At 47.9% G+C, this 18727-nt stretch overlaps 2 protein-coding genes across 2 annotated transcripts in view; one reads left to right on the forward strand and one right to left on the reverse strand.

Annotated features, from left to right (window-relative positions):
- Positions 1-8808, forward strand: part of NCOA6 (nuclear receptor coactivator 6) — a 37258-nt gene extending 28450 nt beyond the window's left edge. Inside the window, exons 11-14 of the mRNA XM_031063128.1 lie at positions 587-655; positions 2527-2563; positions 5259-5407; positions 8209-8808. Of these exons, the coding sequence (XP_030918988.1) occupies positions 587-655; positions 2527-2563; positions 5259-5407; positions 8209-8255 (302 nt within the window). The 3' untranslated portion in view covers positions 8256-8808. The remainder of the gene's footprint in view (positions 1-586; positions 656-2526; positions 2564-5258; positions 5408-8208) is intronic.
- A 9087-nt stretch (positions 8809-17895) lies between these two features.
- Positions 17896-18727, reverse strand: part of LOC102034364 (tumor protein p53-inducible nuclear protein 2) — a 14787-nt gene continuing 13955 nt past the window's right edge. The window contains exon 5 of the mRNA XM_031063107.1: positions 17896-18025. Coding sequence (XP_030918967.1) covers positions 17896-18025 — 130 coding nt within the window. The remainder of the gene's footprint in view (positions 18026-18727) is intronic.

Below are 18727 nucleotides of genomic sequence, written 5' to 3' on the forward strand. Positions count from 1 at the left end.
ATGTTACACTTTTTGTCTTCCTGTTCTCTGTAAGTTCACTATCACTTTGAAGACTAAAAGCATTAGCCCAACAAAAATTATTTTTCCACCCGATCTTTTTACTTGGCAACCTAAGAAAGGTTAAGTCATCATCTTATTGCTAAAGACCTTCAAGGGCAACTCCGGAGCGTATTGTGCACTTTAATTTAAAGTGTGAGGGCACTGATTCATTAAGAATATACTATTTCCCCCCAGAATATCTGTTGAAATTAACATTTAAAAAAATGAGACTAAACTATTGAAATTTTAGGATTTCCTTTAATGTCACAGTCTGCTGAAAAACTGTTACCTTTAAAAATGTTGTTTATGATACTTCATTTCATCACTCATTCTAGTTTGAGAAAACTTGCTTGGGATAGTTTTGCCAAGGTTTTAAAAAGGGGAGGTGTGTATGGTGGGAGGGAAGTGGAGGGTAGATTAAAAATATTGCATCTGTAGATGGCAAAGTCAGCTGGGAGAGAGAGCATTTTGTACCAACCTGATCACACAACAGGAACTCCTTTACTCCCTTTGACAATAATGGTTTTTCCCTCCACTTTTATTCTAGCATCCTCTCAACATTTAACACAGAAAAAAAGTTCAGTTGCAACAGCAGAAAGTACTGTTCAAAGAACAGGTAAATCTTCCTTTGGAAAAGCAGAACAGAGGTGAACTAAATCCTTTATGAAAATGTATTTGTTTGAATGCATATTCAATGGTCACTAACACACCGGGTATTTTGGGGGTTGGGGAGGGTTTTTTACTATTATTTGTGCTTTTGGGATTGTTTTACTTTGCTAGTTACAATGTGCTTTGGAAGTCTCCAAAGCCTTGTGGGAGATTCAGGATGGGGTCAAGTAAAAGATGAAAAAATCCCCAAGAAAGGTTTTAGATATTTAGTGTTAAATTGGAGGGACTGGATTTGTAAGAGTGCATACATGGAAGTTCTATGCTGAGCTAATAAGAAAGGTGATTCTTTCATTGTACCCTTTTGAATATAGAAATATGTTCATGCTGTGCTGGGATTGTGTTTTAGAGTGGTAATCCTTCCTTTTTGTGTTCAGCTCTTAGTGCCCTCCCAGCAGTGTTTCAGGTTGGAGCCCTGGCAGATGACTTTATGGTGTTGCCATTATTATCATGGTGTTTCACCGTCAGTTCTGGGGTGTTTTAAAAAAGTAATTCCCAGGTTGAGCAGGGAAAACAGATAGATGTGGGCTTACTTATGGGAAGTGCCACTCTCCATCTATTTTCCATCTCTAATCTGATTGGAAATAGGATTTTCAGGAATTAAAAATTGTACAAAATGGTTTTCTTTGAATTTCCACTAAGACAAAGGTGGTCATACACCCTTGTTTTTTCACACCTGACTCATTGCTCTGTGCTGCTGTGACTGTACTGGGGGTTTCTGCTGGGGAAAGCGCTGATGCTATCCATTTTTTGCTATTGGATTATCTCCCAGTTTAAATTTTGGGTGGGAAGAAAGGTCACTCCTTTCATTGCTCAGTCTCTTCTTCCTTAGTCCCCAAGACGTCTGTTTTCTCAGACAGTGCTATATCCCTTTACACTGAAGAGGCTGATGTTCCAACACTGCAAATTCATCTAGGAGGACAGACATTGCCCATTCTCTTACTTTTTTAAATGTCTGTATTCATTGTGCACACTCTAGCAAACTGGGGGCTAAATTGCTGTCAAAGGCAAAGCCCCAGTTTGTGTCCCACTGGCCCCAAGGTTGATGGGGAAATTGAGCTGGGCAGTGAGACAAAGCACAGGGGGCTCATCCATGACATTTCAATGTTAATCCCTAAATCTCTGGCAGTTCCTCATGAGAGGGCCTGTGTTTAGCTACAGGTCTTCCCTCTCAAAAAAGGATACGGTGGATATGGAGAGAATTAAAAGACAGACAGTAAAAAGACTTGACATTTTATGTGGTGAAAAGGAGAGCTGCTTACTGAGGTGAAAACTCTAAAGGAAACCTGACCTGTATGTACAAAATCACTGAGAGAGAGAGAAAACAGGTCAGACTTCTCTTTGCATCATCTCCACTGAGATATTTTCCAGTTCTGTGCAAGTGCAATTGGGATTCAGAAATTTGTCATTAGAAGATATTGCTGTGCGAGGCAGTTGGGTTAAGGCAGTTTTTTACATGCGCAATAGAGGCAGATGGGTATTTTTAAGAGTACTTTTTAAAAAATAAATAAAACCTAGAAGGCTTAGTAGAAATAAGCTGTCTAAAATGGAAGTTTAAGAAGGGAGAAGAGTGTAGCCAGGGAGTTTCTCTACAGTTTTCTTCTGCAGGGCTTCAATTTTCCCCTGTCTTAGCTGACTGTGGTGTCCTGAAGGCTGTAATCATACCAAGCACTTGGCCAATGTGGTATTTTAGCTTGCTTTGCTTTGAGAGAAGCTTATCCTTGAGATCTAATATGTGATAGAAAAATAAGAGCTAGTCATGCCTTGTCAGCAGGTATGTACCTCTACAGCAGACTTTAAAATTATCTTTTTCTTTTGTAGAACTTGAGACAAATGCTGCAGTAGTTGCTGGTCAAAGGTAAGGAGATAGTTTGTAGATTCAGAGTAGATATAGCTTTCGTGGGAGGAAGTCCCTTTCTCTTTGCTTAATTGCTCAACCTCTGCTACTACTTCTCATTTTCTTGGCCATATCCTTTCTTTCCTGCTAAGAAATCAGGCCAGTTGAATATTCCAAACCATGGCTGAAATGCAATGAATGTAAGGTAACCTTTTCCTTCATCTGTGCTTTGGGCAATGTTTCCTCTCATCCTTTCAGGCCTGGATGTTTCATGTGCAGCTTAGCTGCCATGTGGATTTTGTTTTCTGAAAGGAAGTCTTTCAAAAGTTTGTTCTTCTGCCTTGAGGATTGTTTTCAACAGTTTTCCTCTATTTACTTGTTAACACTGCCAAAACTTGATAAGAAAGTCAGGTAGAAACTTCAGGTTGTCCTGGTTAAGACATTTGGTAATTAAAAGATATTATTTCAAAGGGTTGTGTTCTGTCAGAAGAAAATACAGTTTCCAAGACCTACTTGGAAGATTCTAAACACCCCAGGCTCTCACTCAGGTGGCAGTGAGAGCCCCTGGGGAGGTTTTTGGCTGATGGTGCTGGCGCAGCTGGCCAGGTTTTGGACACTGCCCTCGTGGGTGGAGTGACCCCCAGGCTGGGCCAAGAGGGGCAGCCCCTTGTGGGGTCCCTCAGGAGATGGGGCAGTGCCTTCCTTTGTAAGGCAGGGAGTGCAGGACATTTCCTCAGATCAGGAATGGCTCTGAATGGAATATTTAACCCTATTTATCTTCATTTGGACTGGCATCTTTCAAAGACAAGCTGAAATTTCACAGTGAGTTTTCTTCAGGGTAGAATTTTTCTGAAAAGCTGAAGGTGGGACATTGGCAGCTGAGCAGATTCTCCAAATGAAGTGTCCCTATGGGACAACCAGCACATCAGATTACCCCAAGGGCATTTTCAGGGTTTTTCTGATTGATGCTTTTCTGAGCAAGACTGGAAAAGAAGGAAAGTCTGCAGGCAAACTGGGTCTGGTGATGGCTGATACAGTGGACAGCTTTGGGTATGTTGAACCATACAGGACAAACCTTGAGAGAATCACACATGGTTTGGGTGGCAAGGGACCTTAAAACTTACCTTCATGCCCTGGGCTGGGTCATCTTCCAGTATCCCAGGTTGCTCCAAGCCCAGTCCAGTCTGGCCTTGGACACATCCAGGGCTGGAAAAAGCTTCTCTGGGCAACCTGTGCCAATTTCTCCCTAATAGCTAATCTAAACCTATTCTCATTTAAAGCCATTAAAAACCTTTAAAACCTCAGGGGAACCTTGCAACCCATAAACCACTAGAAATATTTTCACTTGGAGTAATTTGATTTCCTCCTATAAAATGAGGGAAGTGATGTGCTGGTTCCTATGAGACAATCCCAGCTCTGGATTTAGTTACTAGAATCTGTAAAAATTACCTGTACTGACTGAACTTTGGGTGCTGATGCCTGTTTGCTTCTCTCTGGGAAGCACCCACCTGTTTGGGGGATCCACTTTGTAGATGGCCCATTATACTCCATTTTAGGGAAATAGATTTCAGTAATTTGTATCTGACATAATGTACAATCTGCTGTGTGTCTTTCCTTGAGTATGTTTGTCTCTCCTTCCATTGAGAAACTGGTTTATTTCAGGTTTCTGTTACTTAACCCTAAAGTTTGTGTGGTTTTAGTGCTTCCCCTCAAAGCAGGACTTGTCTGAAGGGTGACACTGCAGTGAGACCTGTCACACACAGGTCACCCTGTGCTGTGTCTTCAGTCTCTGATTCAGGCATTTCCTGAAATCCTGCAAGTTGTCACCCAAAGGGCCTGAAATGAGCTTTCTTCTTTTCCATTATCAGCAGAATAATTTATTTCGTTAATTACTTACCTTTGAATTCACACGAGAGAAGTTTCGTTTAAATTTCTGAAACTGCTTAGTCACCAGAAATTGTCTGGCAAGAACGCATTAAGAAGAAAACACCCAAAACTCAGTATGAGTTTACAGGGCTAAGAGAGATAAAATAAAAGAAGAATTTAATTATAAAATGTAGCACTCCCTTTATTGTCTCATTAGTAAGAAACAGATTTCCACAGTACCTAAAATTATTATTTTATAGCAAAAAAAGATTTTTGTTACCAAAAAAAAAAACCCAATGGATTTTGACTTCAAGCTTTAAAACCTAGAGAATGTTTTAAAAAACCTTTTTTTTTAATATGTGAAGAAATCACTTGGATCAATGGAGTAAGTCTTTTTAGCAAACCCAAAAGTTGGCATACTCCCTGGAGAGTTCTTAATTCCTCCTGATGTTCATCTGCAATTTCAGTTCTGCACCCCCATACTGCAGCAGTCTCTAATGTAACCTGTTTGCTTTTCCTAGACTTCAGTAATGGTGACACCTGTGGAAAACAGAGCAGACAATTTATAATGCATCTAATTTCTTGGTCTTCTTATGTTGAAAATATTCTCTTTGAGGACTTCTCAATTCTGTATCCTCTGATAATTTTTGATAGAAATGGACTGTACTCTGGCTTACTCAGGTCATTCTTCATCTGATAGAACTTCTGGTATCTCTAGCGTTTCATGTCTTCAGTGCTAATAGTCCGGAACTGGCACCTGTGTCGGGCCATCCTCCAGCTTGTCTGACTTGCATAGAAAAACATAATTCTTCTCACACTTCATCAGAAATATTTTGTCCCACTTTATTAGTAATGAGACAAAAGAGAATTGTGAAAAGTCTAAAACTCCAAGTAGAAGAAATTCAAGAACAGAGGATTCTGCCGCTTCACAGGAATCTGTAGAGAATGGGCAGCGCAAGAGATCCTCGCGACCCGCGTCGGCGTCCGGCACAGCTAAAGGTAACATGCACAGCCCCCCTTCCTGGGGACAGGGCAGCTCCTAACCTGCTTCCCCAGGCCTTTGCCCTGGCAGTAGCTGCCTCGTAACGCTGGTTTGCAGCTCGTACACCTTGGGTGCTTTATCTCTAGTTTCAAGGATTTAGCCACAGGTTGGTGTTGAAGCGTTTCCCGACGTCTGCACTGGCAGTAAATGCTGTATGAATTCCTCTTTGGTACATCTGTGGAACTTGTTTTCTGCAGCACTCAGCACCGTAGTGTTCAGCACCTTGCCTAGTTGAATTCTCTTTGCAGAAATGCCTTGCTGTTGGAAGGACCTGTACTGAGATCAAAAAGTGACATTTTCCTTTTCCTGAAGCCTGAAAGTCTTCCCAAGTGCACGGTCAGTTCTTGCCAAGTCAAATGCCATGGTTCAGGCACGCTCCAGAGGCTGCTGAGGTGGCAGCCAGGAGCATCAGGGAGTGCTGTGTGCTAGCACAGAGCCTCAGCTCTGCTTCACAACAACATCTGAACTCCTGAAGTTGTTAGCCCATGGCATTAGCAGGTGCTGACATACCTTACTCCTACCCAGGTTACAGTCTTTAACAATTATGCAGCATTTGTGTGATATGCATGGCCCAGTGCCAGGCTGAAGCTAATTCTGTCAGCTTCTTGTGTTTAAGGGTCAGAAAAATGCTGATGGACCAAAGTTATACAAGAGAGTAGAGAGAGACCGTCAAGAGGCAACATTCGACCACTATTTTAAAGATAATATACAGAACAAAGATACTGATATAAAATGATTATAAAAGGAAGTCAAGTTGAATTCAGCCACCATTTCCGTACTGGAGGTACTGAAGTGTGATGCTAAGAATATTGTGTTGTCAGAGTTTCAGAGAAGCATTCCAGCTTTACGTCATTGTGCAATGACTCCCAAAGATTACGCAGGGGACCTATATGTTCTGCACTTTTGTGACTGCTGAATTTAATTATATTTACTTCTTGTGGCAGGACTGTGCAGAAGAATCTGAGTCTGTATTGTAAAAATAAATTCTCTTTCCTGATTGTGAAAAAAAGTTTGAAAAATGTGAAGCCAGTGTAAAATCCCTGCCTGCGTTTGAGGGGATCTGGAGCGTGTGACCTGCCCCACACGCTGAACTGGGTAAACCTAAAGATGACAACCAGTGACACTTCAAATTCTGAAAATGTGGGAACAGGAAAGTGCATCAAATTCAAATAATACCAAAACTCTCACAGGGGTTTGTGCTGACTGTGTAATTCATTGACCTCTGTAAATAAAACCTTTGGTTTTAAATCGTGCATCTGAAGCTGCCGCAGTGCCCAAGGGCTTTGCTGGACACTTGGGTGCAGTCTGCAGGGGACACCTGGCTGTGCTGCCTTACCTGTGAGCACACAGCTGCTCCTGAGCTGTGGAGAATGAGCCAAACCAGGTGCTCTGGACAAGCTGCACATTAGTGAGGTGGCTGCAGGAGTGTCACCTGGTTTGTCACCTGTGCCTGCTCTGTTGTACATTTTTGTTAGTGAATCAGAGCTTAATTATTCTGGTTTGGTTGCTCCTGTCCTCATTATGTTATCTGTGTCCTGAGAAACCCCCTAATCCATGGTAAAAGGAATGTGGGGCTGGGAGGAGTTATCTCTTGAGATAGAGGCTGTTTAAAGTCATCATTAGGAAAAAGAAATCAGCAGTGAGAGAGAAGCAGGCTTTGACCAGCTGGAGTAGGAACTTGGTTGCTCAGCCTGGGGAAGGAGGAGGCAGAAGGGTCACTGTGAGAGGAGAGGACACCCAGCTGTGCCCCCTGTGTCCAGCACACTCTGGGGTGCAGGGCTTGGGAGGTGCTGGTGATGCTCCCAAGGGGCTGAGACAGGGCCTGAGTGCTGCTGGCCCGCTCCTCCTCCCAAACACAGAGCCCTGAGCAGCAACAAGTGTGGCAACCACTGCTGCTGAAGCTACTTCAGAGTCAGTCCTGCTGCTTGGAGGGCTCCAGGCTGGAGTCCAGCCTGCTGAGATGTTTCACTTCTGAAAATTGGTACTGTACTGGAGTTTTCCCTTTTTGGAGTACTTTTCCAGCAAGGGCTGCTTTTAGCATTTACTGTACCTTTGAGTTTGTTAAATTTTGAAATGTTGATTGTTTTTTCTAATTCCACATGTAACAGCTGTGGAGTTGTACTGCTGCTATTCTAATTTTAGATGGGCTTGGAAATTTTTTTTTTCCTTTTGACTCTTAAAATACACACAGCTGCAATAGTTTTTGGAAAACACTATGAAGAGCCAAAGAGACATTGCCAACATTTAAAATCACATTTTTAAAAAGATCTAAAGATGCAAATGCCTTTGGTCCTTACTCCTTTTTTGTTTTGAAATGGAAACTTAGTGCCTTGGTAAGTGCACTGGACATGTCATCTGCTGTCGCCGTGGCCCTGCAGGTGTTAACATTGTGTCTTTCTGCATCAGCTGTGTTCCTGTGACTCAGTGTACCCTGCAGAGACTCATTTTCTAATGACCTTCTAGGAGCTCAGGCAGCTGGGGTGCTGACTGGGTGCTCCTGCGGCGCGTGGGGGACAGCTCGTGGGGACAGGTTCAAGCACTTGGCTCTTCTTTCCAGGCTGTCCTGTGAGGTTTGCAGGAGGGCCCAGCTCGGGGCCCAGGGGTGCCCCAGCTGCTCAGGAGTCTGTCCTGGTGTGGGGAAACGCACCAGAGCGCAGCCTCTGGTGTGCGTGTGGAGCAATGGCAGGGCAATCTGTGCCCCTCTGGGGAATGGCTTACCGACTGCGTATCCATGCTTCTTTTCTTCTCTTGATTTCAGAAACGAGTGCCAGTGCAATGCAGTCAAAAAGAAGAAAATCCAAGTAAATTACTGCATGGAAACATGAGACTTGTAAATGAGTGTGAATTTACCAATAGCAATTTTGAGCTGTGATTTTTCTTTTTTAAATAAAATTCTGTACAGTAAGTAATTTTAATATTATACTGTTGCAAATAAATGATTTTTTTTTCTAAAAAACAGATAAATAGATATAAAAACTGGGTTCTTCTAAAACCCCTGGATTTGCAAAGTGAAGTCAGGGTTAGCACATTAGGGTAATGTGTTTGTATGAAATGGAAGGGAAGGAGAAGACAATTGTAAATTTATTTGTTTCCACTTTTCATAAACAATTTAGAATACAGGGTTGTCATTTTTAGGTATTAAAATAATGTAATGTGCTGTTGTTTAAGTACTGTATGTGAATAGCAGTCAGAGGGTTTATAAAGAAACCCCATGTTGTTTGGAAATGTAAATAATTTTATTATATAGTAGATCTGATGTATTTGTTGTAGAAATGGACCAGTGAAACAAAAAAAAAATTTAAGGGTTTGTTTAATGTGGAATCCCTCATGCTCTAAATAAACGTTATTGTCCTATAAATTGGGTTGAATTATTATTAGCAACAACAGCAGCATCATTCCAAACAGGAGGATTGGAGGGATTATTTAGAGCTCCGGGCCTGCAAGCTCCTTATATGTAGCTTCAGCAAGGAATTTGTTTAACCACAAACAAATTAAATGATGCAGCTGCTCCTGCAGAGCGAGGGAGCACGGGAAGGGCACCAGGGCTGCCCGGGCAGCAGAGGAGCCCCAGCAGCTCAGCAGGCCAGGCAGGGAGAAGCTCAGCAGTTCCACAGGACACAGCAGCAGCTCCAACCCTCGGTCTGGGCTCTGCTGCCCTCGGCCCTGGGAGGTGCTGCCGTGGAAGGTGGGTCAGGCTCCTTCCTGGGAGCTGCTGGGGAGGGCCCAGAGCCCGAGCTCTGTGCACACACACTGCCACCTCTTTCTTGCTGAATTTTAAAAATATGTATCTGAAAATGCTGATTAAATGTAAATTGTTATTAAATAGAAGTTGTCAGCTTTTATAATCACAGAAATTAGCTATTTGTGCACAAGGTAGCAGGCACTGAGGCCAATGTCACAGGATCATGGGTGTTGAAAAAGTCCTTTAAAACCATCAAGTCCATCTGTTGGTTTTAAAGTCCCTAGCACAGCCAAGGCCACTAACCATGTCCCCAAGTGCAGCATCCACACATTTTTAAAATCCCTTCAGGGATGGGGACTCCACCATTGTCCTGGGCAGCTGTGCCAGGACTTGACAGTGCTCTTCCATGAAGAAATTTTCCCCAAAATCCAGCCTGAACCTCCCCTGGTGCAACTTGAGGCCATTTCCTGTCATCCTTGTTCCCTGGGAGCACAGCCCGACCCCACCCAGCTCCACCCTCCTGTCAGGGAGTTGTGGAGAGTGAATGTTTCCCCCAAGTCTCCTTTTCTCCAGGCTGAGCCCTCCCAGCTCTCTCAGCTGCTCCTGGTGCTCCAGCCCCTTCTCCAGCCCTGTTCCCTTCTCTAGATATGCTCCAGTCCCTCAATGCCTTTCTTGCCATGAGGGGCCCAAAACTGTCCCCAGGATTGGAGGTGCCTCACAGGATTGGAGTGCCCAGTACAGGTGACAGCACTGCCCTGGTCCTGCTGCCACCCCATGGCTGGTACAGGCCAGGTGTCATTGGCCCCTTGCCCACCTGGGCACACCAGGCTCTTGTTCAGCCGCTGTCACCAACGCTCCCAAGGCCTTTCCCACCAGGCAGCCTCCAGGCACTCTGCAGTGTCTCCATCCTCCCTGCCAGGGTGTGGCTGCTCCTGTCCCTGCCCAGGCACAGCTGATGGGGGTACAGGAGCCTCCCTATCTCTGCTGGGCCCCTGCTCTCCCCTGGGGCTCACCCTGCTCCGTGCTTGGCCTCGCTGCTCCTGTTGCTGCTCAGGTTGGGTGGGAAGCTTTGGAAAATGAGGACAAAGTCCACAAAACTGGAAAGTCTTCACAGAAAAGGTCCCTATCCCGATAAAGCAGGGGAAGAGAGGGGATGTGCTTCAGTTTGTGGGAAATACCACCCTGTGGGAGCAGACAGGCTTGAGGTCAGGGTCACCATTTACAGGGACATGGACCTTGGGAAAGAAGAACTGCAAGATCCAACCACTGGGAAGGAGCCTTGGAAGGAGCAAAGGGCCCCTGTACCGATCCTCTGAGCAGTGCTGGCCCTGGGAGCAGCTCACAGTCCTGGAGGAGAGCTGAGCCAGGCTGTGGGCAGGGAGGGCAGCCTGTGGGACAGGGAAGTGATCCCTTGGCATTTGGGGATCTGGAATGACATCACCTGGTTTCCACCTCCCACCCAGCCTCAGGATGTTGATAATGTAGAGCAGACACAAGACAGGCCCACCAGGATGGCCTGGGTTGGAACACCTGAGCAAAAGGAGACATTGAGGGGGATGGGCTCCATTGCCCTTCCGTGCTCTGCAGAAGATGGAGCCAGGATTTTACAGAGATGGGGGCTGGGAGACAGGGACGGACACCACCAGGGCAAATGGAAAGAGAGGAGCTTCTGACTGAGCAGAAAAACCTATTCCCCCTGGGATGCAGTGGCAGGATCTCTCTCTCTGGAGAGTTTCAAGCATTGGCTGAACAGAGCCCTGTGGTGTGAATTCAGCATTTGCCCTGCTGTGAGCAGGATGTTGGACTGGAGCTCCTGAGCTCCATCCATCCCAATAACCCCAGGCTTTGTCTCCAGCTGCCAAATTTGGTTTTCCCATAAGGTGTATCAAAGCCATGAAAGCTCACTCCCAGCTATTTTTTTGATTCCCAGTTTTTAATCTAACATTTTTCTGAAGTGCTCTTCCCAGCACCTGAGGGGTCACGGGTGTCTCCTCAGCTTGGCTCTGCTGGAGGAGCTGGCACAGCCACTGGGCTGGGAAGCCCCATCCCACCCGTGCCCAAAGCTGCTCATGGCCATGTCTCCTCTCGAGTATCTCCAAGGATGAAGACTCCTCAACCTCTCAACCAGCTCCTGTGGCCAATGACCCTTGCAGTGAAAAAGCATTTTCCTATCTTTACGTGAAATTTCTTTTTACTTCAATTTGTGCCTCTCACCCTGCCCCTGCACTGAGAATGCCCCAGTTCTGTTTTCTGCACTTGCCCCATCAGCAATCTGCACACAGGGCGGGGTCTCCCTGAACCTCCTCCAGGCTGGGCAGTCCCAGCTCTCAGCCTCTCCTCATCTCCAAGCCCTTAATCACCTTGGAGGCATCTCTGCCTCTCCTGGGTGCTGACAACATCTCACACTGGGCTTGGAGAAACAGCTGATGCTGCAGAGATTGGCTGATCTGGGATTTTCTCAGGGCAATCGACATCTGCTTTAGCTCTGTCATTATCTGCTGAGTTGTAAGGTTTGATAATGGGGAGGGGGAAAATCCCCTCCAACCCCTCAGCCTGTGCCATCCTCTGTCCTGTGTGTCCTTGTCTTCAAAGGGGATGTTTTTCTGTTATTTGTCATTCAAACCATTGACTTTTAAAAGCATTTTTAAAAAACCAAAGCATTCTGCAGACAGCTTTACTTGCAGGCTTTAGAGAATTACACATAAAATAGATTTTAAATATATATTTTTTTATTTCTTGTGATTTTTCTTTATATTAGATTTTTTTTTCAGTCAAGAGACAGCATTACAACCTAACAACCAAAACCAGGTTACACACACACAGGCACACTACACAATGTGTCCCAGGCAGTCGACACACAGCAAATGTTTACACAATGTCCTACGAGGAGGAGACGCCCCTTCCTACGAACCCTGCTTACACCAACTGAACACGTAACACACGAGAAGGACGGATTTCGTTAGCTTCGAGTTGCAGACGAGGTCTCAGTCCTACAGCACAGGTGATGTAGAAAACGTGGGGGGTTTCTGCCTCTTCTCCCAGACCCCCGAGGGGCTGTGCCAGCCTAAGGCAGAGCCCGGGCACAGGCGGGAGGGCACCGAACATCTCCGGGGCATTGCAGGGAAGGCTTAAGGCAACCTTGTCCAGCCACAGAACAGCCATCTGTCCATCTGTCCATCTGTCCATCTGTTCTGGCGCTCCTGCATCCGTCCTGCTGCTCCTGCTCCTGCTCCTGCTCGCTCTCCAAACACGGCCCCGGGGGCAACTGGGGTTTAGAGCTTTACAAAGCTGCCTAAGAGATTTAGTATATCCAAAATGCTAAATGCTTTTTAGCAAAAAAAAATTTAAAAAAATTAAAAAAAAAAAAAGAAGCATAACAAACTTTTTGGGGCATTCATTCTGTTGGAGTTCTCTGAAAAACCCCACAGTGACTTTGAAAACAACACAGAAACACAGAAATACCAAAAACTGACTCCCTGGTCACCTCTTGCATAGGACTTGTAACTGCAGTTCAGTGATTTTTTTCAAGTTCTGTAATTGTGTTAAAAAAAGATGCCAAACCATGAAAAAGGGTGAAGGCACATGTACAGTCATTCAGCCCCACATGGGGGAGGGCAATGTGTGGGCAAGAGTTTCACAAGCAGGTACCAGGGGTGGACACACACAGATGGAATATTGCAGTGCTCTGTGCAAGGACCGTTCTGACACAGAGGAAATGTCACTGCTACACCTTGTGCTGCTCCCCCATCCCCAGACCTCCCAAAGCACAAAGGAGGATAAGAATTCAGGGAGACTTGGGCACAGCTGCTCAGGGCTCCCCAGCAAGGGTACATGAGGTGAATGTGAAAGAGCAGAGGAGCTTTGGGCTCCCCTGTGCAACCCATTTTTAAGCTACACTTAGAATTTACTGCGCTGTTTTCCCCTTCATTTGCAGAGAATAAAATCTTCCCCCCCACCATGCAATGAAATAGGGTCAGAGTGGAAGGCAGAAGGATTTTCAGGTTTAGCTGCAACAAAGTCAAAGCTTTCCAGCTCTTTTTGTGCTCTGGAGCATGGGGCAGCATCCCTGTACAAAATATGGGGTTGGAAAAGCAGCCCCCTCGTCAGCCCGGGAGGTGCCAGGTCAGAATGAATGACAGGGGACACACCTGGGTGTCACCACTCTGCACAGAACTGAAAAAATGATCACACATAAAAGCAACCTTTGCTATTGAATGGAGCTGCTCATCCTCATCATCCTCATTCCTCTAAGGAGAGGGTGATGGGTTAATGACAAAGGTTTTCAAGAAGCACAAAGGAAGGCTGATGGACCAGGGAGACCTCCTGGCCAAGCGTGTGCAGCTGCCCAGAGCCCAGGGCTGGGGGGCTCTGGGATCCTGGAGACCAGCAAGGAGAAGGTGGCATCTCCAGTGGGGCTGAGGACACCTCTCAGCAAAGGAGGGACTCTTCAGGCAGGCAGAGCCCTTCCCACTGCTGCATCCAGCCCCTACAGCCACGTTCAGGCAACTTGTGGCAGCCACTCCAGCGATGGGAATGGGATGGGGATGGAGCCCATGAGGACAAGAGGAGGTTCCTGACTTTGTGTGGATGGAGCAGATCTGAGAGGTGGGAAGCTCCACCTTGAAGAAGACAAGCCCTGAGGGGATCAGCCCCTTTTAAGGCCCATTCCTGTCCCTGGCAGGTCCGTGTGGCCGTGCCCTGGGAGGGGGCTGCTGCCAGTGGCGTGGATGTCCCTCCTCAGGATCTGGTCCCTGCCATCAGCTGTGCTGAGGAGGTCACCACAGTCCATGGTGGAGAAGGGCTTGGGGGGAAGCTCTGACAAGCTGGGGGGACACTGGGCTGTGATGCCCCCTCCTGCCACCAGCAGCCATTGCTGAGTGCATGCAGCGAAGGAGGAGCAGCAAACTGGAGGCTGGCAGTGGTGGCAGCTGACAATCCCTGGTGGCTCGAGGGTCCCTGTGGCACCAGCTGGACATGGATGGCCTCCTGTTCTAACCCAGAGACTCAGGGAAGACTCAAGGACTGCCAGCAGCCATTCCCAGGGCAGCGGGGCTCCGTGCTGCCTTCTGACAACCATTTCTCTTGACTTGAGGTGATTTATGTCTTCTTACTGTTTCCTAATTATTAGATGTTTGATCTTTGGGGACTCACTTGTTTTTCAATAAATTCACATGAAGTTTAGTTTTCATTTTATGCAGGGCAATGGAATTGATACTGATCCAGAGGGGCAACTGCAAAGCTGTGGGACTCAAGCCTAGAGCCTCACTGGATATTTTTTTATCTTTTTTTTTTCCTTACTGGTGTGGTAAGACATCTAAGTGCGTCTTTTGCTCCCCATTAGGGCTGAATAGAAGAGGGAAAAGTACTAGTATGATGTAAATGTAAAATTATTGATTAGAAACAAGCCTAAAGAGAGAAGATTCCCATAGCAGTGATCTTTGGGATGAGCCATGCATTGATGTTCTGCATAATGAGAAGGAAATGTGGACTCCAATGGAAAGAATTGTTTTCCTTCCAGACCAAGCTTTTGCAGCACAGTTTCTTAAAAAGAGCATTTGTGAGTGCAAGTTTCAGAGCAACAGGTGAGGAGGATTTTGCCCCCACTCCCTTGGCATCCCTCCAGCCCTGTGGTGCCAAGAGCCGGAATTTGGTGTGAGAACTTGGCCAGTGCAGCCAGCACAGCCCTGGGGGCCTGGGGGCACTGCTGCAGCCCAAGAGGAGGCACTTGCCCAGCAGGGCTGTGCCTCCGGTCCCATCGCGCTCTGAGGGCTCGTCCTCCTCATCTGCCAGAGCAGAACCAGGCAAGCAGAGGCAAATCTTACTTGGACAACATCCCTGCACCACAGGGGCTTCAGTGGTGGGAAGATTCTTCCCTGCATAAGGGGTCTCACAAAGTGCAGCATTGCTGAGAGCGCTGTCCCAGCCTGCCCCCCCGAGCTGGGGCTGGAGCCAGCCGGGTGTCTGAGCCCAGCACTGACACACGGCCCAGCAAAGCTGGCATTTACTGAACACAGATTTGCCCAGGCCTCTCCACTGGGAATTCTTCCCTTTTTTATGCTTTCACTGCAAGAAACACAAAAATTTCTTTCAGTTGCCTGCATCACCATGTGCCCAGGTGATAATTTCAATGGCTTCCCCATCCTGGTTGTCCCCTGATCCCAGAGATGTGCTGGGTCAGGCCATAACACACAGTCCTGCTGCCCTTCCCAAACCCCAGGAGGCTCCGTGCTGAAAATCTGTACCTGCTTGTTCACAAGCCACTTAAAAAGGGACCAGCCACATTTGGCTGTAAAGGTGAATTTTCAGGTAATGAACAAATGAAGAGGAGCTGCAGCCCAGGAATGATCCCACCAGGAATGGCCACAATTTCTTTTTCACACAGGAGTGTCAGGGCAGCTCCTGTCACCACCATGTGCTGCCAGAGGCCACATCCCTGCAGCACCCCAGAACCAAACCCCACATTCTAACAGAGAAGCCTGGGAAAAAGACATTTTTTAAAGACCCCAGCAGATTGGTTTGTCCCTGAGTCCATGCTGTAGTTTCCCCCTACACAAGTACAGAAAAGAAAGCAAAATTCACCCCACCTGTCCCAGCAGAACCAGCTCAAGAGCTCCCTGCAAACCAGAACCTTCCCATTGGAAGCACCACACAGTGCATCACAAATACTGGGTGCAAAAAAAAACCCCAACAAACCCCTAAAAAAATCAACCCCAAAACAAGCTACTGAACACCCACACTGGGCTTTGAATTATCTACACATGCAAATGGGTGCACACACAGGAAGTTCTCAGTTCTTAAGCACCTTTCATTTGTTTTAAGATTCGAGGAGACAAAAAACCTCAGTGAAAAGGGGTTTTCTTGCTCTGGCAGCACTGGGCAGGAGGCCTGGGACCAGGCCAGGCCTTGTGCTTGCTGCTGGGCAGGAGCAGAACCCTGCAGGTCTTCTGCAAAGCACAGGTTGACCAGAGCACAGGGAGGGGGGGTCACACTGGGGGTGACAGTGGCCTGGCAAGGGTTGGCAGGTGAGTGTTAGGTGTTAATACATGGCAAGAGTGCAAACAACACAGGGGACTTGCAGGAGCTCATTTGCTGTGGTTTGTGCACTCTGCTGACCCACCAGAGGCTCAGGGTCTGGATTAACCTGTTCATGAAAACATTATTAATAATTTATTAATCTTTTATAAACATACTCTGGATATAAAGTGTGGTAATAGTTCTGCTTCATCTCCTGTGCTGGCTGGGCACGGAGCCAATGAAAGACATCTCAGACTGGCACAGAAAGAGTTTGAATTTGCTTCTGAAAACTGGGACAGAGGAAGATCACCTGTTGGAAATGGGCACTGGGGGCTGGGTGCTGGTGGCAGTGCCAGGCTGAGACAAGTCCCCAGGAACACGGCCAAGGGCTGGCTCACAGCAGAGGAGAAGGGTGCACGGGAGGATTTCCATAAGGGATTTCTCCTGGGTACCACCTCCAGCAGCTGGGCAGGCACAGGAGAGCCTGGCAGGTGAGACACGGCAGGATCTGCCTCGGGCCACTGCTCCCCCAGCCTGTTCCTCTGGGAGCTGCTGGGGGGGCAGTGGGGTCACAGCCAGCCCCTGATTTCTGGAGTGCTCCAGAGGGACTGGCAGCAGCAGAATTTGCAGTGGAGACCAAGCTGGGGGCTGGACAGTGCTTGGCTTCTGCCCTTCTTGATGTGTGCTGGGGCCAGAGAGAAAGTGCTCCCCGCAGTGCTGCTGCCCCAGAGCGGTGTCCGGCGGGGATGGGAGGGCAGCACCCACCACAGCCGGGCCCAGCCCCGGCCTGTGCCCCTGGCCCTGCACTGCCCGGCTCCCAGCCCGGCCCAGGCATCGCTGCAGGGGCAAAAAAAGGCATTGAGTATGAAGCCCAGGAAGCCACAGGATGTAAAGCTGCCCTGGAGTCAGGAGATGCCAGTCTCTTCACCAGCAGGGTGATCTCGGGCGGTCTCAGGCTGGGCCAGGGACAGAGGCTGCGGGAGGAGGGCAGGGCAATGCCCAGGGCTGGCAGCTCCCCCTCTCGGGATGCAGCGCTCCGGAGCTTTTGGGAAAGCCCAGCAGAGCAGTGAAGGGGAAATGCTGCAGGGGAGCAGCAGCAGCTGACTGCTACGGTCCAGGCTGCCTGGCCCGGAGCTAGGGGCTGTTGCTACTAAGAAGGTTCAGTTTGGCTTTAATCTCATTAAAAGAATTAATAACTATCAGCTGTCTCAGTTTGGGCTCACCACAATTCCTTCAGCCAAGGTCCCCAGCTGATATTAAGGGATGCAACACGGTGAGTGGAAGAACCTCTGGTGAAATCAGAATTTTCTGGGGTGTTGTGGGGGTATGTCTTGTCTCAGAGGGTGGGAATCCAGGCTGTGGTTGTGAGCAGGACACTTTCCCAGGGCAGAGGGTACAAAACTAGCTCCTAAAAGGAGTGAACTGGGGGCAGATCAGCAAATTTCTGCTGGATTTGAAGCTGTCTCAGCTGGTGCTGGAGCCAGTGAAAAGCCTGGACCATGTTCTTCCAAAGGCAGAAGGAGTCCATCACGGAGAGAGGAGGGATTTACATTAGAAATTAGCATCGCCTAGCAGTGAATTTGGCCCTTCACAGGAAAGGATGCCATTTTTAGTGGGGAAAGAAGATGCCTCTGTCACAGCTCCTGTTACAGCAATCCTCTCACTCAGGCCTGCCCCATCCTGACCCATTGCAGTGGCTCCCAGATCCATCTTTGTCCTTACTTCAGCCTCTTCCCTCCAGCCTCCTCTTCAGCATCTCTTCACCACCACCATGGACGTGCTTTGGCCACCTTGGGGAAGCTGTGCAGATCCTGCCTCCTCTCCCCTGCCGGGGACTAACACCAGGCAGACAGCGACCCTCAGCTTGACAGAGCCTCCTCTGAGCGTCCAGGAACAGAGAGAAACACACACACACAGAGATACAGGCGTACCCCTGGGGTCACAGCTGGGGCAGGTCACTGCTCCAGGGCCAGAGGGCTGCTCAAAGGGGACTCCCAGCCACGCTGATGCCACCCCAGGCTGGCCACCCCTCCTGGCACGGCAGCCAAGGGCTCCGGTGCTGCGCTGGGACGGTGCTTTGATTCCTGAGATTCCTTTTAAGGTTGTTAAAAAAAAACAACACCGTGAGGCACCAGGAGCTGCCTGGCTGACCCAGCCACGGAGATTCCACCAGCGCTTTCAACCACAAGCTCCTTCAGGACTGGCAGTGGGGCGTTATCTTATCACGGTAAAATGTAGCTAAGAAATCAAGGAGGGAGAGGAGTGTTTGCTGGTTTTGCAGGGTGGAAGCAGTATTTAGTGTCATTGATGAGATTTTCCTAAAAATCCCAAATTTTGTGGCTTCATTGCTCTTGTCACTCCCGCTCGATGTCTCTGTGACATCCCAGCCAGGCTGTACATGGAGTCATGATGTGAGGAAAGGCACTGATGTCACAGGCTTATCAGGACAAACAGGTTTCACCGGGAACAGGTGATTTCGGGAACAGGTGATTTCACCGGGAATTCCGATTTCCCGCGTGAACGCTGCCGAGGCAGCTGGGCGGGGGTAGCGTGGCGCTCCATGCCGGCGGCTCCGGGGGTC

This window comes from Geospiza fortis, unplaced genomic scaffold (genome assembly GCF_000277835.1).
Source record: "Geospiza fortis unplaced genomic scaffold, GeoFor_1.0 scaffold657, whole genome shotgun sequence".
In the NCBI taxonomy this organism is placed as follows: domain Eukaryota; kingdom Metazoa; phylum Chordata; class Aves; order Passeriformes; family Thraupidae; genus Geospiza; species Geospiza fortis.